This window comes from Limulus polyphemus, unplaced genomic scaffold, assembly GCF_000517525.1.
Source record: "Limulus polyphemus unplaced genomic scaffold, Limulus_polyphemus-2.1.2 Scaffold33, whole genome shotgun sequence".
NCBI classification, from domain to species: Eukaryota; Metazoa; Arthropoda; class Merostomata; order Xiphosura; family Limulidae; genus Limulus; species Limulus polyphemus.
The window spans coordinates 1,330,321-1,349,804 of record NW_013665643.1 but is presented as its reverse complement, the minus strand read 5'-3'; the positions used below and the strand labels follow the sequence as shown (position 1 = coordinate 1,349,804).

Genomic DNA, 19,484 nt, shown 5'->3' with positions numbered 1-19,484 from the left:
AAGTGTTTATCCTAAGTAACTTAACTTTGAGCTTATGGGCTATACCAGTTGGGTACTTGCTTGTATGGAGAATGATACACAGTTCAACAATATTTACAATAACTCTGCTTTCTTAATGTATCTTCACAACAGTTGGTAAGATTTTGTTAAAGATTACAAGTATTTTGTACACAAAGAATATGATTATTTTAATTAAGTATTCCTACTAAAATTTGTTACTTATTGTAGTTATTTGCATTTAGACTGAATAGTTCCAGTACAAGGTGATTTTCATGTTAAGTTTGAAAAAAAAAGAAACTCCTAATTGAGTATTAAAAGTGTTTTTTGAGGTAAATGTTGTGCATTTTTTATTTTCTTTACCATATTACTAACTAGCTATTATCATCAATGTATAGTACAATGAAATGTTTGAAATTAAGAAATGGAAAAATGTACATACCTTTTAATTTTTTGTCGAATAATCCTAAAAGATCATCTTTTGATTATATTCATAATTGCACATCTTTACATTATCAGGTATAGTTTATTTTTGAAGCTTTCTTTTTTCTTTATTGTCCTTTAGTGTTCATTATTATTATTAATTATTATTCTTGACACATATTAACAGGCTTCTGTGGACAATATTACTATATCACCGAAAGAGATACTTTAGCCTTCAGCAAAATGTTCTTGCACTCGTGCACTGGTAACCCTAGTTCATTCTCTCGCAAGGAGAGGATAGGCAAATTAATTTTCATAGATTTTATATGTGCATTTTGAAATACCAAAAAGTTAATAGGTTGATACCACAAAAAAAACTTTAATGTAGCTGGCTCTCTAATTAAGCTATATGAAGGATTAAAAAGTTTGTTTCAGTTCAGACTATTAGATTGATCATAACTTTTCCAACCCTCCAATGGTATAATGATGTTCCTCACATCAATAATTCAGGAAGACTGACAGTATAACATAGCAAAATAGTATTTTCTATTGGTTATAAACATGTAGTCACATAAATAGGGGTTGGCTTTCAGATCCATTCTTAAGCCTAGAAGGTGGGCATGGCATCTGTCAGGAGTTAGTAAAATTTATTTCCTGTGGAAGCAAGGAATTGACCTTAAGGAATGTGTAAAGAGAGGAATTAACCTAGTTTCTGTCTATACATAGAAGTTTAGTATATGTGAATAACTACTGAAGTTACAGATATGAAAAAATAAGAGTTAGTGAACTTGTGCATCATGTGGCAGCAAAACTGAAGTTGCATTTGTCTGTCTGGAACAAATCTCATATCATTAGAAATCTCTTTGTCTGAGCATTCTAGATTGTACATTGGCTTTTCCATTTGGAATATCCTTACTTGATTTTTGTTTAGCCAAACGTTTTAATGCGACAAGTATGCTACATGATAGCACAACGTCGTTGTCATCATGTGACGACTAGCTTCAATTTCTACTTTAATTTTTTATTTGAAAAGTATTTTACCAAGCAACACTTATCCTGAGTGTAATTTCCTAAAAGAAAAAAAAAGAACATTACACTAAATACAATTGCTATGGGCCTTCTCAACCTATTCAGGTCTAAAATATGCATGTGCAGTTGCTCAAAACGTTATCACTTTGTGAACATGCTTTCAGACACTTCTTCATACTCAGCTAAGTTTGCCTTCATTAAATCTTTAAGTTTACTTCGCAATAATTTAGTTTCTTTTTGTTTTATAGACTGCTATAAATACCATTTAGCTGCTTTTTTCTTTAATACAGGTTTTATCCTTTGTTTTTGTGAGTTTCTTGTTTCAACTCTTAAAAGTGTATCATAACTGAACAGCCATAACTATTTCATACTGTGTACACTATTATAAATACCATTAGTATACACTATTGTTTACTTTACATGTGATTTTATTAAATAAAGTTACATCTACGTGGGTTTGACTGCGTAAAATATTTTCAAATAGACCAATTTAACACATCATGCCTGCAAGAAAGCATAGCATGTATGAAAATGATAGAATAAGGAAAATTCAAGTGAAGGGCATGAAAACTACTGCAAATATTTTGCAGGTCATGGCTAGTGTTGATTAATCAAGTAAATCACCCAATTCCGGATATGCCATTTTAAGTTGTCTGAATTGTCTAGCATCATTTCCATGGTTTGCATTTGATGTATAAAAAAATAAATGGCCTTTGAAATTTCTTTATTTAGTTGCAATTAAGAGTAAAGTACAATGTATGATTTACCTTTTTGAAGGTATTTCTCCACTGATTTATAACATTGTACATCCTACTATATTAACTTGATTTGTTGTAATATATCAATTAAGCTGAAATGCCAACCCATATTGTTACTGGTTGATGTATCACATGCTCGTAATGCTCTTTTGAATTAATAAAACAATTATCGTATTGAGGATGCGATCATGCAAAAAAGTTTAAAAATTAAAAGACAAGTAAAATCTATACAACAGTAATAAGATTATACTTTGGCATCATAAAAGAAACTATTCACTAATGGCACCAAACCACCTCATTAAATCTACTTGTACAGTTTACTATGTACACAGAATTCTACTAATTCATTATAGAGTGCTTGAGGCTACTAGTATTTCCAGTTAGATTTAGCACTATGGTTTTCAACTTCTGGTGGTATAACGTGTAAACCAGCTAACAGTGCTGGTCTTAAACATAAGTAAAACAAGCAACTACTTGGAGTTTCAACAAATTTTTAATATTTTGATCTCGCACTATAATTAAATTACATATAAGATCTGCAAGATTGGCTTTTGGTTTCATATTGCTATATAGAAATACATTAGTAATAATGTTTGTAATTAAACTTAATGTATTATTTTTAGCTAAGAGTTCCATTCTAGATTACTTTAAGTAACAAAAATATTGTCAAAGCTCCTGTACTAGTAAATACATTTTCCAATTAAATGTATTCCATTATACCATCCTGATTCCACAACTTACTATGGCAGCCACCTGATATTCAAAGAATAAATGTGCATTTTGTATATTGGGAACATAGCCACAATATTCTTCTAACCTTTCTCTTTGGTGTGATTTTTCTTTTTTGCTATTTGTGAAGTAGTGTATGCAGTGCTGGTATTTGTTGAAATAAAGTTTATCTGCAGTTTTAAGGCAAAAAACAGAACATGGTAAGTATTTTCAAAAGTTTTAAGTTATAAAGCACCTTGATTATTTGAAGTAGTTTTAATAAAATTAGTGTGAACACAAACTGTTATGTAAGGCTTCATTTTAAAACATATAATTGTTTGGATGATGTATGTAACAAGAAATGTTTATTTAATGAGCAATTATTAATATTGTGACTGCAATATGAATTTTTGACTGATGGTATGCATGTCCTGTGTAGTAAATAAAAATTAGAATCAGTACTTGTTTTTGGTTGCTTAACACTAATATGAAGTTGTTTTTGAGTCAAAGAGTATCTAAATGTTTTCCATTGAATAGCTTTTAATTATAAAATAGGTGTGGAATACTGTACCAATATTTTTTTTTAATTTTTCCCTTAGAAGAAATGTAGTTTCAAGTTCCAAAAAAAAGTGAACATTCTCTAAAAAAGTGTTTCTTTCAGGGAAGAACTGCATGAGAAAAGTGACTGGATTGTGCCCTTTAATCATACACTACTCATTGCATCAAAATGATTCAATAGACAAAGCCGAAAATTGTCATAAATTTTACTGACATAAACTGTAATGCTTTTATCTATTAGAAATACTACCCTTTATTGAAAAAATAATGATTGTTTTTTTTAAGAACTCCACTTTTTAGTACTACATTTAGAAATTATATCAATAAAGATATAATCAAACCCTAATGTACACTCCTAGTGATGGTCGTGTTCTTGTTGTGAGGAGAATACTTTTAACTTTATGTTTTAAAGAAATGGTTGTCGCACATACCATAGCTTTTTTTTTCAACTTGTCTGAATCTTGAATACCAAAAGTGTGAAATTTGTTTTATGGATTATTTTGTGTGGTTCTATTCAATAGATGGCGCCACATTTCATAAGACTCGATCACCATTTCTGGCATTGAGATCTTATGTTTCATCATAACAGATGGCACCATTGTATTTATTATTTTGGTCACATACAGATAGATATATACATTGCTCCATTATAGTAAGATCATTAGAATTTAAAGCAAGTAGCAGATGGAGAGTTATACTAATCACCATATACTATTGGTAATAAAAATGAATATTTAAATGACTTCATTTAGATAGTCTCTCCCAGATTTGCAGTTCATTTTTTTTTTTTTTATAATGGGTACTTATTTTTTTAGTGTGTAAATAATGTTTCAGATTGTTTTGTCTTATTTAAAGCATTTGTCATAAAATCTAGTAATATTTGTTCCAATATAAAAAATAGAATTTTGTCAGAATATTTGTTTTCATTTCTGTTCATGACATAACGTTTTGCAGTAAAAATACAAACAAACTTTGTTGCATCAATAGTTTATCATAAGAGACAAAGTGAATGCAGTTTGTTACATGCATTTTATTAGTTTTATGCTGTTTGTTTAATAAATTCACACTTTCCCGGTATAAGCTTATAGTATGAATTCAAACCACAGAATGAGACAAAGTGCACTATATTACATGCATTTTAATTGGTTTTTATAACTTAAATTTTATATTCATACTTTCACATTAATTAGTTACACTGCAAATCCAAAAATGGCTTCAGGCATGTTTCAAAAATACCTTTAATGTTACAACATAGAGGAATATACTGTTTTAAATCCATAATGTAATGATATGGAAGTAAATACTTGATAATTATTTTTACCATTTGCACATCATGGCTTCAAATGACAAAGTTTCGCAACTTCAATTTCTTTACAGTATTTACATAAATCTTATAAGAAATTAATGAAAGTTGAAAATAAGGACTGGAAAGTTTCATAAAACTAACGGACATGTGTACAGTTTTATTATTCTTGCCAGGTTACCACGATATAGAATCTATTACTGTTCTGGGAGTAACAAAGCACCAAATTTAATTTAATGATTTAATAACTATGATTTGCATTGTGTAACTGTAATAATAGATCCAGGTGCCTGTGTTTGTATCTGATATATCCATGTTAGAAATATTATGTGTTATGTTTATAATAACAAGATTTGGACAAAGATTCAGGTGATCATTTGTGGTCATTAACCTTTATTTTAATCTTTTTAAGAACAAATGGCCATGAATCCATAACATTGCTATGGCGTAGTCACATATTATCAAGGTGTTAAAAACTAACCAGCAAGACATGCTAATTCAGTTCAAATAGAAATATGCTTCATTGAATGATAAATCATAAAATTTATGCAATGCAAATTGTTACTTAAAAAATAAGAAACGTTTGTATTTTGGGCTGCCAATACTTATTGTGTAAGGTCGCAAACCTATTTTAACTCCAAATCATTTCAATATGGTCAGAAATAGTGTTGAAAATAAGTATTTACCTTTTAATGCAAAATTAATTTCAAGAAATTACAAAAAACTTCTATTAAAAATGTGAATGAAAGAAGATAATTTGTAGTGATATGCTGCTTTAAATCTTTTTCTGGTAAGAGGTTTGAAGGGTGAAACTGGTGAAAAGCTACATTAATTTATATTGGTAATACATTAAATTAATGCCTAGTGTAAACCTTGACATTGATAATTAATGTGTAAAAGGAGTACTCTTTAATTACACATTTAGACAGAATATTGATATTATGTTTTATTTTACTTTCGTTATTACTTCTTTATACCAAAGTCATTTCATATACATTTACTTTATATGGATATTCATGATTCTCATTATTTTAGCATTAAAATTTTTTTTATTTTAAATTAAAATAAAATACATTTTTTTCATTTGTATTGCATATTTTTTTGTACATAAGAGTTATTGTGATCTATATTTGTACAAAGAATAGTTTCTCATATATTAGATATTACATATATATAAGCAATTTTTTTAGAAATCAAATTTTATTAAAAATAATTAACCAATCAGTCTTTACTATGTAACTTTGTACATAGAAAATTAAATTCTAATAGAATGTATATAAGTGTAGAAGTATTCAAAGTTGAGTTAAGGTTGCCACAGTTTGATCTATTTCAAAATTGAAATGTTCCAAGACAATTCTCAGGCCTGCAACTAAATTCGTGATTTTAGACAAAACCATGTATAAAGCATTGTGTATGTGTAAAACTTGGTAGAATACAGCATCTTTAATGAAAATATAGAAAGCTAAAGCAGTGTTTAATTTCATTTCATTTTTCAGTGTGTAATTCTTTGAGTTTGATCCTACACTTTTAAATTCTGTACTCATGTGAATTACTAAGCTTTGAAAGTTAACAAGGGAAGAAGATGCATATATCTTTCTCTCAAATACTTGTTTTATTCTTTCTTCATTCTATACAATTTATTTTTTTTCTTCTGTAAGCTGTTCAAAGTGTTTTCTTATTTTTATATATCAACCTTTAATTTTTTGTTAAATATTTCTGTAGGTATTCTTGATTTAATTTTTATTTTTTTTCATTTCAGGGATACTGCTGGTCAAGAAAGGTTTCACACAATTACTACATCTTATTACAGAGGGGCTATGGGTATCATGTTAGTTTATGATATTTCAAATCCAAAAAGTTTTGATAATATAGCAAAATGGCTAAGAAATATTGATGAGGTGAGTGAGTCATCCTGACTAATGGTTATAAAATATTATTTTAGAGAAAATGATGAACAAAATTTCTGTGTTTATGTATATATATAATTTTGTTTTTCATTAGAAAACTTGTATGCAGAATTGGAGCAAGAACCATCATATAGTAGGCTGTATGATTAATGGAATTTAAGTGATTCATCTTTGGGCTGATTAATCAATTACATTCAACTACTCAAATATTCACAGAAGATGGCTAAAAACCAAACTTATTAAAAATTAGGTTTCTATACTCATGATGGGCATTGCACAGATAGCTCATTGTGTAGCTTTGTGCTTAACAATTAACAAATATATAATGGCAACATTTTGATCTTACATATTTAGAATAATCAAAAGTTTTAATCTGAAACCTTAATTTTGATTAGTTGATTATTTTGTAAGTTATGACACAAACTGAACAAATTATATTTGATTGAAAATAATAATGAAAAATCATAATGCTAAAATTTTGATTACTGAATAGTTGCAATCAACAAAAACAGGAATAATCAGAAACACTCATTTTGATTATTCAATTATATATTCCTGACAAAAATTGATTTAATAGTAACTTCCATTTACTGGACAGTTGGAATGATCAGGATCAATAGTTGATAATGTTACGTGGCACTAATCGCTGTAATCAATGCTTATAGGTAATCAGTAAATCAATTTTATCACCCAGCTCTTTTGCATAGGTTTTTAATAATTTGATGTGTAGAAGCAAAGGATAAAATATATTTGCATATTTATGTATATTTATAGTTCATGTGAGATTGAGAACTGAAATTAAAAAAATGAATCTCCATTTAAAAGCTTCACCAACATTGTATGTATATACAAGTTGAGTTTGATTCCCTATAGGCCTTAATTCATAACTAAAAATTATTTGAATTTAAAATAATTTTTAAAACAGGTGTTGTTTATCCATAACTACTAATATTTTATTTAAATATTAAATTCTTAACTAAAGCTATCTTTTGGAGGAACCCATAAATAAAAATAAAATAAAAAAAATTGTGTATGTCCACACCTTATATTATAATAACTTAAACTGTAACTGTATTGTATAATTATCTGTTTAATATTATAGCTGGGCATGTAGTTAAATTTGCTAATTGATTAATCATCAAGCTCATTAACCATTTACATTTAGCTAACCAATTATTTTCACAAGACATTTGGATAGCTGGAATGATTGCAAATAGTAATAGTCAAAACTATAACTTCCATTAGTTGATTATTTTCCTTAGCTGTTACACACTTGATTAAGCTGAACAACCTTGAATTAATCAAAAATAATATTGAGAAATCATAATGGTAATATTTTGATTATGTAGATATTTGTAATATTCAAAAACAGTAATAACTGGAAACACTAATTATAATTAGTTGATTATTTTCATGACATTAATTGAACTTTTGATTAATCGGTTATTTTATCTGACACTAATCAAAGTAACTGATGTTCATAGGTAATCAGCCCTACTTCATATACACACATTCTTGATTAACAGGCTGGATGTGCCCTAAGGTATATTACAGTATAGTGACTACTATTCATAATGTAACTTTAAAAAAAGAAGTAGGAAGTTCTTAATTTTAAAACTTACATTGTGAATGCTTTAACCCTCTTATCACAGTTAGGTCAAAGTGTACATGTTTTGACATTTTAGAAAGTTACATTCAAAATTTAATTAAGCTACTTTATTATCATGGTATGCAAATAAACTTGGCATCAAATGTAGTTAATAAATCAAATTTTGATATTGTATAAATTTTAAGTTCTTAATTTTATAAGGAAATATTAAAAAAATGTCTTCAATCTCCCCTAGTATGAAAATTGACATTTGCTTTCTAGGTATTCCCCCTTTTCTAATTTATTTACCACCCCTCTGAAAAGTATGGAATTTAATATAAATTATTCATTATGATATAGATATTACTTGCCACGCTCATTTGTCACATCCTCTCTTTCACAAATTGCCAATAGTTCTCTCTGATACTTAATACTATATTATATATAACCAATAGAAAGCCAAAGTTTTAATATATTAAATGATGTATTATATTACCTTATTTTTATAGAGAATTATCTATTTCACTTCCATTTCAAACTTTATCCCCAAGGGAAGCAAATCAACAAACTTAACTGAATTTTTAATGGCTCTTTTTTTGCACAGTTAGAAAGACATAAAAATTATGAAAGTTATAGGATATTGTCTGCTTCTTATGTGTTATTATTCTGCCTTAGTTTCATTATTTAATCAAATAAAAAATCAGTGTATTAAAAAAGTATTGTTAAGGTTCATTGGCATTTCACAGCAAAAAAAAGGAGACCCAGGTAAGTACTATATTTCTTGATTTTCATGTGTATTCGTTATTTATTATTATAAAAGTAACTAATATGTAAGAATTAGAAACTTATTATGTTATATAAGGTTGGATTAGGTAAGATAAAGAAAAAATGCAATAAACATTCTTCAGGAGGTAAACTAGGGAACAGCTTATGTGTTATTTAATTAGATAGGGTAATGTGAGCTACACATTCACCATGTGATTTACAACTTGTGTGGTGGGATTATTAATTAGACATGGTTCAAAAGGCAATAAAACAATATAATTTAAGTAGAAACAGATGTGTACTGTTATCAGCTTTAAGCATAAAGAAATGTAGTTTCCTGTTACAATTTGAAGTCATTCTAGAAAAACTGGGTAATTCCAATACAGTATACATTACCTCACATAAATAGCTATTCTCATTCACTGCTGCCCTCTATATGCAAAATTTTTTTTCACAAGCCACAAGCCTTGAACTGCCATGTACCTTACAATTAATTGGTTCAAATGCACCTTGCATATAAATCATCATGTGATAACCCTCCACCAATAAGATTGTGACACACACTTCGAACGCATGTGACTCCCTCTATTTGATTCTACCGAAATATCACTTGTTGTTTGGCAGTACTTGTGTTGACTTTTTTTAGTGCTCTTCAAATTGGTTCAACTCCATAATGTTTTTTTGTTATTATTCCAAGTGGATTGTTTTGTTTTTCAATAGTTAACTTTTCAGATAACTTATTTTCCCAGTTTCTTTCCTTTTTTTTTTCCCCTTTCATCATACAATTGTTTACTTTAATTTTTTACACAACGAATTCCGAAGTTCAGGTTACCATTTTGGAGATAATACCTTCTACTAGCCCACTCACACAGGCTACAGGTGGGGTGACTTGTCCGCCATGAGATTAATAGTTATATGAGTCAACCTGCATTTCCTAATCCTGTCCCAATTCTTCCTGAACATGCCAAACCTGTTTGGGTTATGAAGGATTTTGATAGCCTTTTTCCTCCACCCAATTTTGTCATGTCTTCCTATGTCCCTACTGCGGAATCAGCTAGGCATAATACAAATTTTTTTTAGACATGATTTTTCAGGTATTTTCTATTTTATCCTTTTCCTTGATTTTTGTATGATCCCCGTCCTTCTTTGTTACATGATACGTTCACCTCTCAGTATTTAGTTTTTCTCCTTACCCAGATATTGGGGCTCATGCTGAGCATTTTGTTTCTCCAATGGTTGAGGATGCTAGCATGCACTGCCCTCCATGGGCTTTGGATCAATTTGCCTTGGCCTACCATCAGTTGGAATTGCTTTTGTCTGTGTGGGGGCAGACCCTGATCATCCTATTAGTTTATCCCACACCCAAGTTTCCTGTCTTCGTCTTACCCTATTGACTCTTCTATGGTACTTGTCTACCATCCACCTCCTTTTCAAGGCAATCCATAGAGATCCCAAGTTTGTTTATCATTTATTTATCTCTGGGACTTATGTCTGGCCCCTTTTCTACAGCGGTATGTTTTTAGTAATATTCCTGAGATTTTGGAATCCCATGCAGAATCAATGCTACAACCAACTACCCTTTCTTCTTTGGTGGATCAACATGCCACTTTTTCCCATCTATCTCCTTCCCAGCCCTTACCTGTTCCTACCTCCAATGGTTTCTCATCTCGTTGTTTTATTTGACGAAGATAGACATTTTGCCAACAGTACCAGTGACTACCTTTGGGTTCTGTTCCAATGGAGGTTCACTTGACTGATTTTGTTCCTCTTTGGTGACTTTTCACCACAAATATGTGAGTTATTCGGGTATTATCCAAGGGACTTGTCATCCATTTTCTTTCCCCTCCTCCATTATCTTAATGACCTGTGTCTTTTCCATTGCCTTGGGATCCTACTACTAGTCAACTTCTTTCCAAGGTGGAACAAGATTTTCTTTCCTAGCAGGCCATTGAACCTGTCAATCATCCTTCTCCAGGTTTTTATTCCAGGCTGTTTATGGTACCCAAGAAAATTGTGGACTGGTGACCTGTGATCAATTTTTGATTCTACCATGGAGTTTTTTCTCACCCTCAGTTAGGCCTTTTCTCCGGGTTTGTGGATGACTAAGGTAGATGTTACAAATGCTTACCTGCATATCCCAATATCTTGTCGGTCAAGATGCTGTCTTTGCTCCATCTCTGTACAGGTTTATCTGAGGGGATGTTTTAGCTTTTGAATGAGCCATCAAAATTGCACTTCACTCCTTCGATTTGGATCCCTCAGTCTACACCCACATGGATGTTGGTCCCCAGTGGCTGGGTTTTGGATTTAGAGCTGAACCAATCAACACAAGTCCTCACACATGTATTGTAGGTGTGTGTGTTTCCTCACTCAGTTATACTCTTGTTCCTCCATCTGTGTTGTAGGTCACAGTGGTGGTACTTGCTAATTAAAACATTTCTTCCTCTTACACTATTCCTCTGATTTTATTTACAGAGGATGTTATTGTGCTATGGGTGGTGCCTGTTGGATTGGTTTTTGAGTGAGATAATTTACATTACAAAGACATCTTTACTATACTGATCATCCAGATTTCAGATTCCCAGATTGTTCAAACAATTTATCACATTGTTATCATGTGTCCCGTTCATAGATCAGGGACAGACGAAATTCTGAAGACTGTATGATCCTCTTTCCTATCCCCACATGGGTGGGTTTTGGATTGTAGTTGACTTATCAATGGTACTCATCCTACCAGCAGCCTAGGTTTTGGATGCAGTTTACTTGCTGTGTACGGTCCATCACGTCCTAGCCACTCTACACTCAGGGGCACATCCTTTCACCCACATTCCACTATTCTATGAGATTGAGATTTGTTATATTGTGGTTCGGATCCATATCCCACCATTGTTCTCTCCCATTGGGATGTGCTCCTTCCTTTTTTACACCCATGTTTGTGACACCTCACTTCACACTGGGTGGAGAGTATACCTGGTACAGAATGAGGTGCAGTCTCCCATGTATGATCCTCTACTGTGAGGATCTATTCTTTTAGGTTGTTCTTTGGACAATTTTGAGGAAAGCTGCTTTGTTTCTCTCTTGCACTGGTCCCTCCACCTATTCAGTGTGGGATTCTAGCTATTTATGTGAGAGGAGGTAATGTACTGTATTGGAAGTTATAACTTTCCTATACTGAAAATATATTTCCAATAGATACTTAACTCCTGTCACACTTCCCATCCTTTCTCCCCACTGAAAACCAGTGCTTCCATTTTATGCCAAAACTTGAAGTGATAGTTCAGTAGAATCGAAAAGAGGGAGTCGCACATCAGGAGGTTGTGTCACACTCTTATTGGTGGAGGGTTGTTGCATAATGATTTACATGAGAGATGCATCTGAACCAGTTGATTGTAAGGTACATGGGAGCTCAAGGCTTGTGGCATCCCCCCAAACATTTTGCATATAGAAGGCAGCACTAAACAAGAATAAATATTTATGTGAGCGAAGGTAAGTAAGTACCTATTGGAAATATATTTTCAGTATAGGAAACTTAACTTTAGATTTATTTGATATTTTTTTAAGTTGGTTACGAGGTCAGTGAAGTTGACTGAATGCATATAGAATTAGGGTGGAGAAAATAATATGTAAAGTAGTTTTACTGAAGTAAAACGTTTGAAATTTATTTAGGAGATTTTAAAGATTATGCATATGAAATTTGAAAATTTTTAGATGAGGAAATGTATTTCTAATCTTAACATGGATATCACTTTATTCTTGGAGATGGTCAACATTTTGACTATAGATATTCATGGAGATATTTCTGTAAATTTAGTTGATTAAAAATTGATTTCTTTTGTCTACAAAAGACTTATAACGTTTATTGAAATTTCATGAAGATACACAAAACATAGTAGTAGTTATAGTATTTGGGGTCATGAACTCAGCTGAACTGACCAAGCCCATAACAAGGAAGTTAATCTTCCAGCATCTCCAATATAATATAATAACTGTCTAATGTGGTTTTGCCAACTATTATGAAATTTTAGAAAAAGAAGTTTATAATTTTTACAGTACTTTACAGTACAGTAATTTTACTACAGTACTTTCATATTAAACTTCGTTTCCCATTGATAACTGCAAGAATGGGACATTACATTAGTAATAGTTAATTATTACAATTGTAAAAGGTAATCTGGAAATAAGCTCATTATTTAAAGTGTTTATTCCAGTCACTGAACTATTTATTTTTCTTAAACATAATATGAATGATAAAACAAATATAATTAATGTATTATGGAGAAATTCAGAGTTTACAGTTACAGGCCTCTCGGTGTGCACTACTTTCTTAAATGTTTACTACTTTTTGTGGCTCACTACTTTCCTTTATATTGAGGCCAAAATTCCTATTTTTTTTTCCTACTTTTTAATCTACATTTTTGGTTTAGCTCAACATGAAATACTAAGTATGTCAAAAAAATATAGTCTAACTGCTTCTGTTATTAACTTAAGGTAGCATGTCATTTCAAAAACGGATGGTTTTTCACTAATTATAGCTTCTTTGTGGCATGGGAGACAGATACTTGCTTTTGTGAGATAAGCAAACTGTCTTCTCTGCTTTCTGGTAAGTGACCTTAGAGTGAACCTAACCTCCTTCCTAGTGAAGAATAACTGGGGGATGATCAAATGATTATTTAGCTCAATACATTTGGAGATTTCAAGTTGAAGTATGCACATGCTTTTGTTAAATTGCATTTCTTGTCATGGTTACTGCTTACATGAGCTTTAGTTACAAGTTGACTGATTTTTGGTATGTGAGAATGCATGTATCTGTTAGTCCTGTCCTGAAATAGCCAGACCTCGATAGCTTTATTAATTCTGTGCTAATCAAACATACATGAATTTGATGTTGTATTGCTTGTGTAATTTATGTGTCCATGGCATTGTTTCTTAAGACAGCCACTTTAACAGGTTTTATGTTTTCAGAGTAATGTAAAAAACTGAAATGCTGCCTAGAAAAACACTATTTCAGTACCAGTGGTTAACCTTTGTTTACAGTAATGGTAATGGGTTTTCATGTTGGTGTCAGCCATTGCTGAATGACCAATTTTACTGTTTCTGTATTATCTTTTAAAAGACAGTAGCTTGTGATAATAGTAGCAATCAGCAACTGTTTAAACATGCACTGGGAGATAAAAACAAAGAAATAGCTAAAGTATAGTTCTAATCAACAAAATCTGCTCTATAAATCAGATTAGGTATGTATATTTTGGTGCATTAATGTTTTAATGGCTATTACAAAGAAGATAACACTATAAAAACATCCCAATAAATTTCCTACATAATCTCGATTATCCTTACTTTTCCCTGCTAAAGGCCCTATTCTGTGAAAAACTTTGCCCGTCTAAAGTACGAAAGTCCCTACTTTTTGTTAGGGGACTATTGGAAAGCCTGCAGCTATTGATTTTATTGAAAGGAAGAAATGATTAAGTTGGGTCTTTTTAGTCTGTATAATTGAACATTTTAAGTCTTCTTTGCTTTCACTGTTAAGTTCTTATAATTACTTAGTTTTATTAAGTCTGCTCTGTTACTGACATACCAGGTCTAATCTGTATCTGATAAAATTTAGCATGCAAATGAAGATGTGGAAAAGATGATTCTTGGAAACAAGTGTGACATGGATGACAAGAGGATGATAAGTAAAGAACGTGGTGATGCAGTAAGTATGCTCTTAAGTATTCTTACTTTAAGGTTACTGTATTTAATAAGGTTGAATCTGAGCTTCTAAAAGCATAAAGTATTATTATCTCAGGCAGAAGCTTTCACTTAAGGAACCTCTGTAAAGTAATGATTATAATAATGATAATTAAGTTCCTATTTTTCACATATTTTGTGAGAAGAGCCCTTTGAGAATAGTGCATAAATTGTGGACAATTATGTTTAAGAACTGTTGAATATATTACTATGTATGAAAATCAAGAGTGAATACAATAAAATTTATGCATGACATTGATTGACTTGCATTATGAAATGATCTCAATAAGTCTTGAGGAGAGGATCCTGGTGGTAGAATGGCGTCTGGGGCACTGCAACACACCAACTGTATAGTGGGTATAGTGCTTATGAAACCCTGGTGTTGCTGCAGTGTTCTTGTTTGGCATGGTTGTGTGCATCCCCTCATTTTATGATCTTGCATTTCTTGTCAGACAAACCTTTAGGGCAGATGTCTCCCTTTTTCATTCAAAAGGGATTTGAGGGGTTTGCTGGTCTCCAAAGTCAGTTAAGAAGCTGCATTCTGGAGACACCTTGGTGGAAACATCTACACCAAAACACGGTGAACTCCTTGAATTTGATGCCCATTGGGGATATACCCATTGAGGTTACTCCCTGTGATACTTTGAATTTATCACGAGGAGTTATTGTTGAGAGGGATTTGAAGAACATCCCTAAGTCAATAATCCTTGCTGGTTTCTCCAGTGCGACGTATCTCTGTAAAGAAGGAAGTATGTGCCTACCAGTGTTCTTATTTTGACATTTACATTGCCACGTCTACCTGGTGCTGTCAAGGCAGGTTACCTGAACTGTAAGGTGCAGCCATATATTTCCAACCCTCTCAAATGTTTCCAGTGTCAGCAGTTCAGTCATTTGAAGGCATCTTGTCGTGGTTCTGTGACGTGTGCTCATTGTGATGGCAAGGACGACAATGCCTATAAGTGCAAACTGGACCCTCATTGTGTTAATTGTAGTAGTTCTCACTCCTACTACTTTTAGATCTTGCCCTATGTGGGTGGAGGAGAAAGAGGTGCAGTGTTTAAAAACTGTTAACCACATTTCTTACCACGAGGTTTGGAAGTTATTGTCCCTTACTCCATCTTGGACATATGCCATTGCACTATGCTCCACTGCTACAGCGGGAGTGCAGACGGAACTTTCCGTGCCTCTGTCAGAGTCTTTTCCATGTCATGTGAAGGTTCTTTTGCCCTTAATGGATAACCCAGTTGACAAGTCAATGTCTAATTCTATCTCTGTCCCCACAATTCCTTCCAGTGACTGCCTGGGTCCACCTTTTTTGGCCCCAGCCTCTGGTGTCCACTTGGGTCCAGAGATACAAAACTACTATTTGTTCACACCCTCAGTTGCTGGAATCTAAGTCTAATGACAGAGATCTGCCCACTCGACCAAGGGCAGGTTCCATGGAGGTTGATAGACCTCCTTTTAGTAAAGAAACATGGCATGGTCATAAACAGAAGAGGTCTCTGCCCAGTTCTCCTCCACCTAAGTAAAAATGGACACTTTGATACAGTGGAACTGTCGAAGTTTTCATTTTAATTTGGATGACTTTAAGACCATGTGTCTTTCCTTACAGGAAACGTTCCTGAAACCTGCTCATACAGTCCTGTTTCAGCAGTTTTTTTATACTGGAATGACAGGTTGTGTGATGGGAAAAGTGCATGGAGGGATGGCACTGCTGGTCGAACAGCACATGCTCACCTTGTCTGTGTCACCCTTAGAGGCCATAGCCATCCGTATTTCCTTGGGTCGTAACCATCACTGTCTGTTCTCTCTACCTGTCTCCTGGAGAGATTTATGATCAATCAGACCTTGATGCTGTAATTGAACAGTTGGCATCTCCCTTTTTAATCCTTGGAGACTTTAATGAACACAATCCCCTCTGAGATGGTGCTGATATTGATGAGAGAGGTTGTTCTGTAGAGTGTATTGCTCTCAGAACACAACCTTTTTCTCTTCAATTCTGGTTTTTATACTTATTTTCGTGCACCTAGTCTGCCATGGATCGCCTAATTCGACTTGAAACATTAATCAGGAAAGCCTTCCTCAAAAGATAACATCTTGTTTCCATGTTTTTTTACCTTGAGAAGGCTTACGACACTACGTGGAGGAACGGCATTTTGTGGGACCTCCACTCATCTGGGTTGCGTTGCCATTTACCCATTTTTATTCATAACTTTTAATTGGACAGGTGAATCCAATTCCGTGTGGGTTCGCATCTTTCCTGTTCTTTTATACAAGAACTTGGAGTCCCTCAGGATGTGTGTCTTGAGTGTCACACTTTTCAGTATCAAGATCAGTTCTATCACTACTCAACTTTCTCCTACAGTTGCAAATGGGTTCTATGTTTATAACTTCCATATCTCATGTCAGTTGTCGAACATGAGGTGTATTGAACAGCAGCTTCAGACTGCCCTCAGTTACTTGTTGAAGTGGACCACAGCAATTGCTTTTACCTTTTCATTTTTCAAAACCGTTTGCATGCATTTATGCCACCAATGGGGTCTACACCCCGATCCATAGCTCCATCTTGGTAATGTTGTTCTTCCCATGGTCCCTGAGGCTAAGTTCCCTAAGTTCTTGGGGCTTATCTCTGACCTTAAGCTTACTTTCATTCCTCACATAAAGCAGCTACATGTGGAGTGTACAACGGCACTGAACATCCTCTATTCCACCTCCTGGGGAGTGGATCTGTGTTCTGTGCTCAAGATCTATCATCCCCCCACCCCATTCGATCCAAACTGGATTATGGGTCTCTGGTCTATGGTTCTGCCAGGACCTTGGTCTTGAAGATCCTGCGACCCATTCATCATCTGGTGGTTTGGCTCTGCACGGGGGTTTTCTGCACTTCTCCAGTCCAGAGTTTGTACACTGAGTCACACAAACCTCTTCATCTCTATCCTTTGCAACTTTCTCTACAGTATGCTACAAAGCTTCAATCTTTGCCACAGCAACCCACCCTGGGTTTTCTTTTTTTCCTTGGTGGGCCATGCTCTTTTATAATAGTGAGTCTGCAATTCCTTCTTTTGGCCTTTGTATCCAGGCGAAACTGGCTGAATTTATCTGGCATTGGATGATGACGTTGTTTCCAATGACCAGCCCATTCCACCGTGGCTTACTACTATCCCCAGATGTGACCCTTCCTTGAGTCATCCGAGGAAGGTGGATACTTGCGGGAATGAGCTCGCTGACACCCGCAGCTAAGTCCATCTGCTCTGGTGCCATTACAGTCGTGTTTGTTCCATATATGGACTACGTTCCTGTAATCAAGGTGGAGCTTCGTGCCAGTTGGCAGTCGACTTGGGGTGAGCATCGTCATAACAAGCTTTTCCAGATCAAACCTTCTGTTGCTCTTTGGCTGTCTTATTTCCATTGGTCACAGTTTTTTACTCATCATTTCTTTTATCTGGTATTGACCCACCAATGTGTAGTCTTTGTAACACTCAAGTCACAATAGCCCATATTTTACTGTCATGTCGTTGTTACGACCATGAGCAGCGGCACCATTTTAGACACGTCTTTTCTAATGGTTTACCCCTGACATTGGATGGTGTCATTGGCGATGGTGACACAGTCCAACTTTATTGTGATTTTAACTTTTTATGAGCCATTGGCCTTTTAAATTCTATTTGAATCTTTTATGTGACTCTTGGACATTGTTTAGTTTTTAACCCAATTTATTTTTACATTTTATAGAATTTCATTTTTATGGTTTTTACCAGTTGTTTGGTGCAGATAGCCTAGTTTCTTTGAAACATAAAACACTAAACAACCTCAATCTGGAAATGTAATGCAAGTAATGATGTGTACACAATTTGCTGCCATGATATATTCATTTATCCATCACATACCTCAAACTGCTGGAAGATGAAATTGGGGTGTGTACTATTCCATACAAAGACATACTGGTCAAGTCTCTAGATGCAGTGCATATGGATTTTTTTCTGTGATTGGTTTGTTGAAGCAAGCACTGAGCAACTGTTGCCATTATCCTCGTACACTAGTTGGACTAGGAAAAGCAAACAAGGAGTAATAGTGTGCTTTAACATGACAGTATTATGTCAGAGACTTTTAACTGCGCTGCAGGGCTATTTCAAGATGCATAGCCATCAGATAGAGCATGATCAGACGTGGCAACATGAACGTAGTGATGTGGTGAGGCTCCAAAATTGCTTTAAATATAACTCATTCAACATCTGTATATATAGTATTTGATTTTACTATAATTTTACAATGTGACAATAATACAGTATTAATTGTCATCAGTGATATATTTCAATATAGTGAAAGCTTAATTTTTTTAGTTTAATATTTTTCCTTGACAAGTGAATTTGGTTGGCATGGGTTTATTTTGGAACAGAATGTTTTTTATTTTTCTTTAAAAAAAAACTATACTAAAACATTTAATGCTTAATGGCTTTTGTTGTTAATTTCAGTCAGATGTATACATGTATCTTTTTGAAGTTTATTATTAGATTTAGTATGATAACTATCATTTTAGAACTTCTACTTTATTAAGAAAGCTTGCATTATCTTACAAATTAATTTACCTGAATTGGTTTGTTTTACAGATTGCCAGAGAACATGGAATACGATTTCTAGAAACCAGTGCAAAAGCAAATGTTAACATAGAAAGAGCATTTGTGGAACTCACGGATGCTATTTTGAGTAAGGTAAGATAA

The 19,484-nt window shown here is 33.3% G+C and overlaps 1 protein-coding gene across 1 annotated transcript in view; it reads left to right on the top strand.

The window, feature by feature from the left end:
- LOC106460398 (ras-related protein Rab-10) overlaps positions 1-19,484 on the top strand; it is a 31,811-nt gene extending 12,327 nt beyond the window's left edge. Inside the window, exons 3-5 of the mRNA XM_013920091.2 lie at positions 6,536-6,674; positions 14,642-14,731; positions 19,374-19,484. Of these exons, the coding sequence (XP_013775545.1) occupies positions 6,536-6,674; positions 14,642-14,731; positions 19,374-19,484 (340 nt within the window). The remainder of the gene's footprint in view (positions 1-6,535; positions 6,675-14,641; positions 14,732-19,373) is intronic.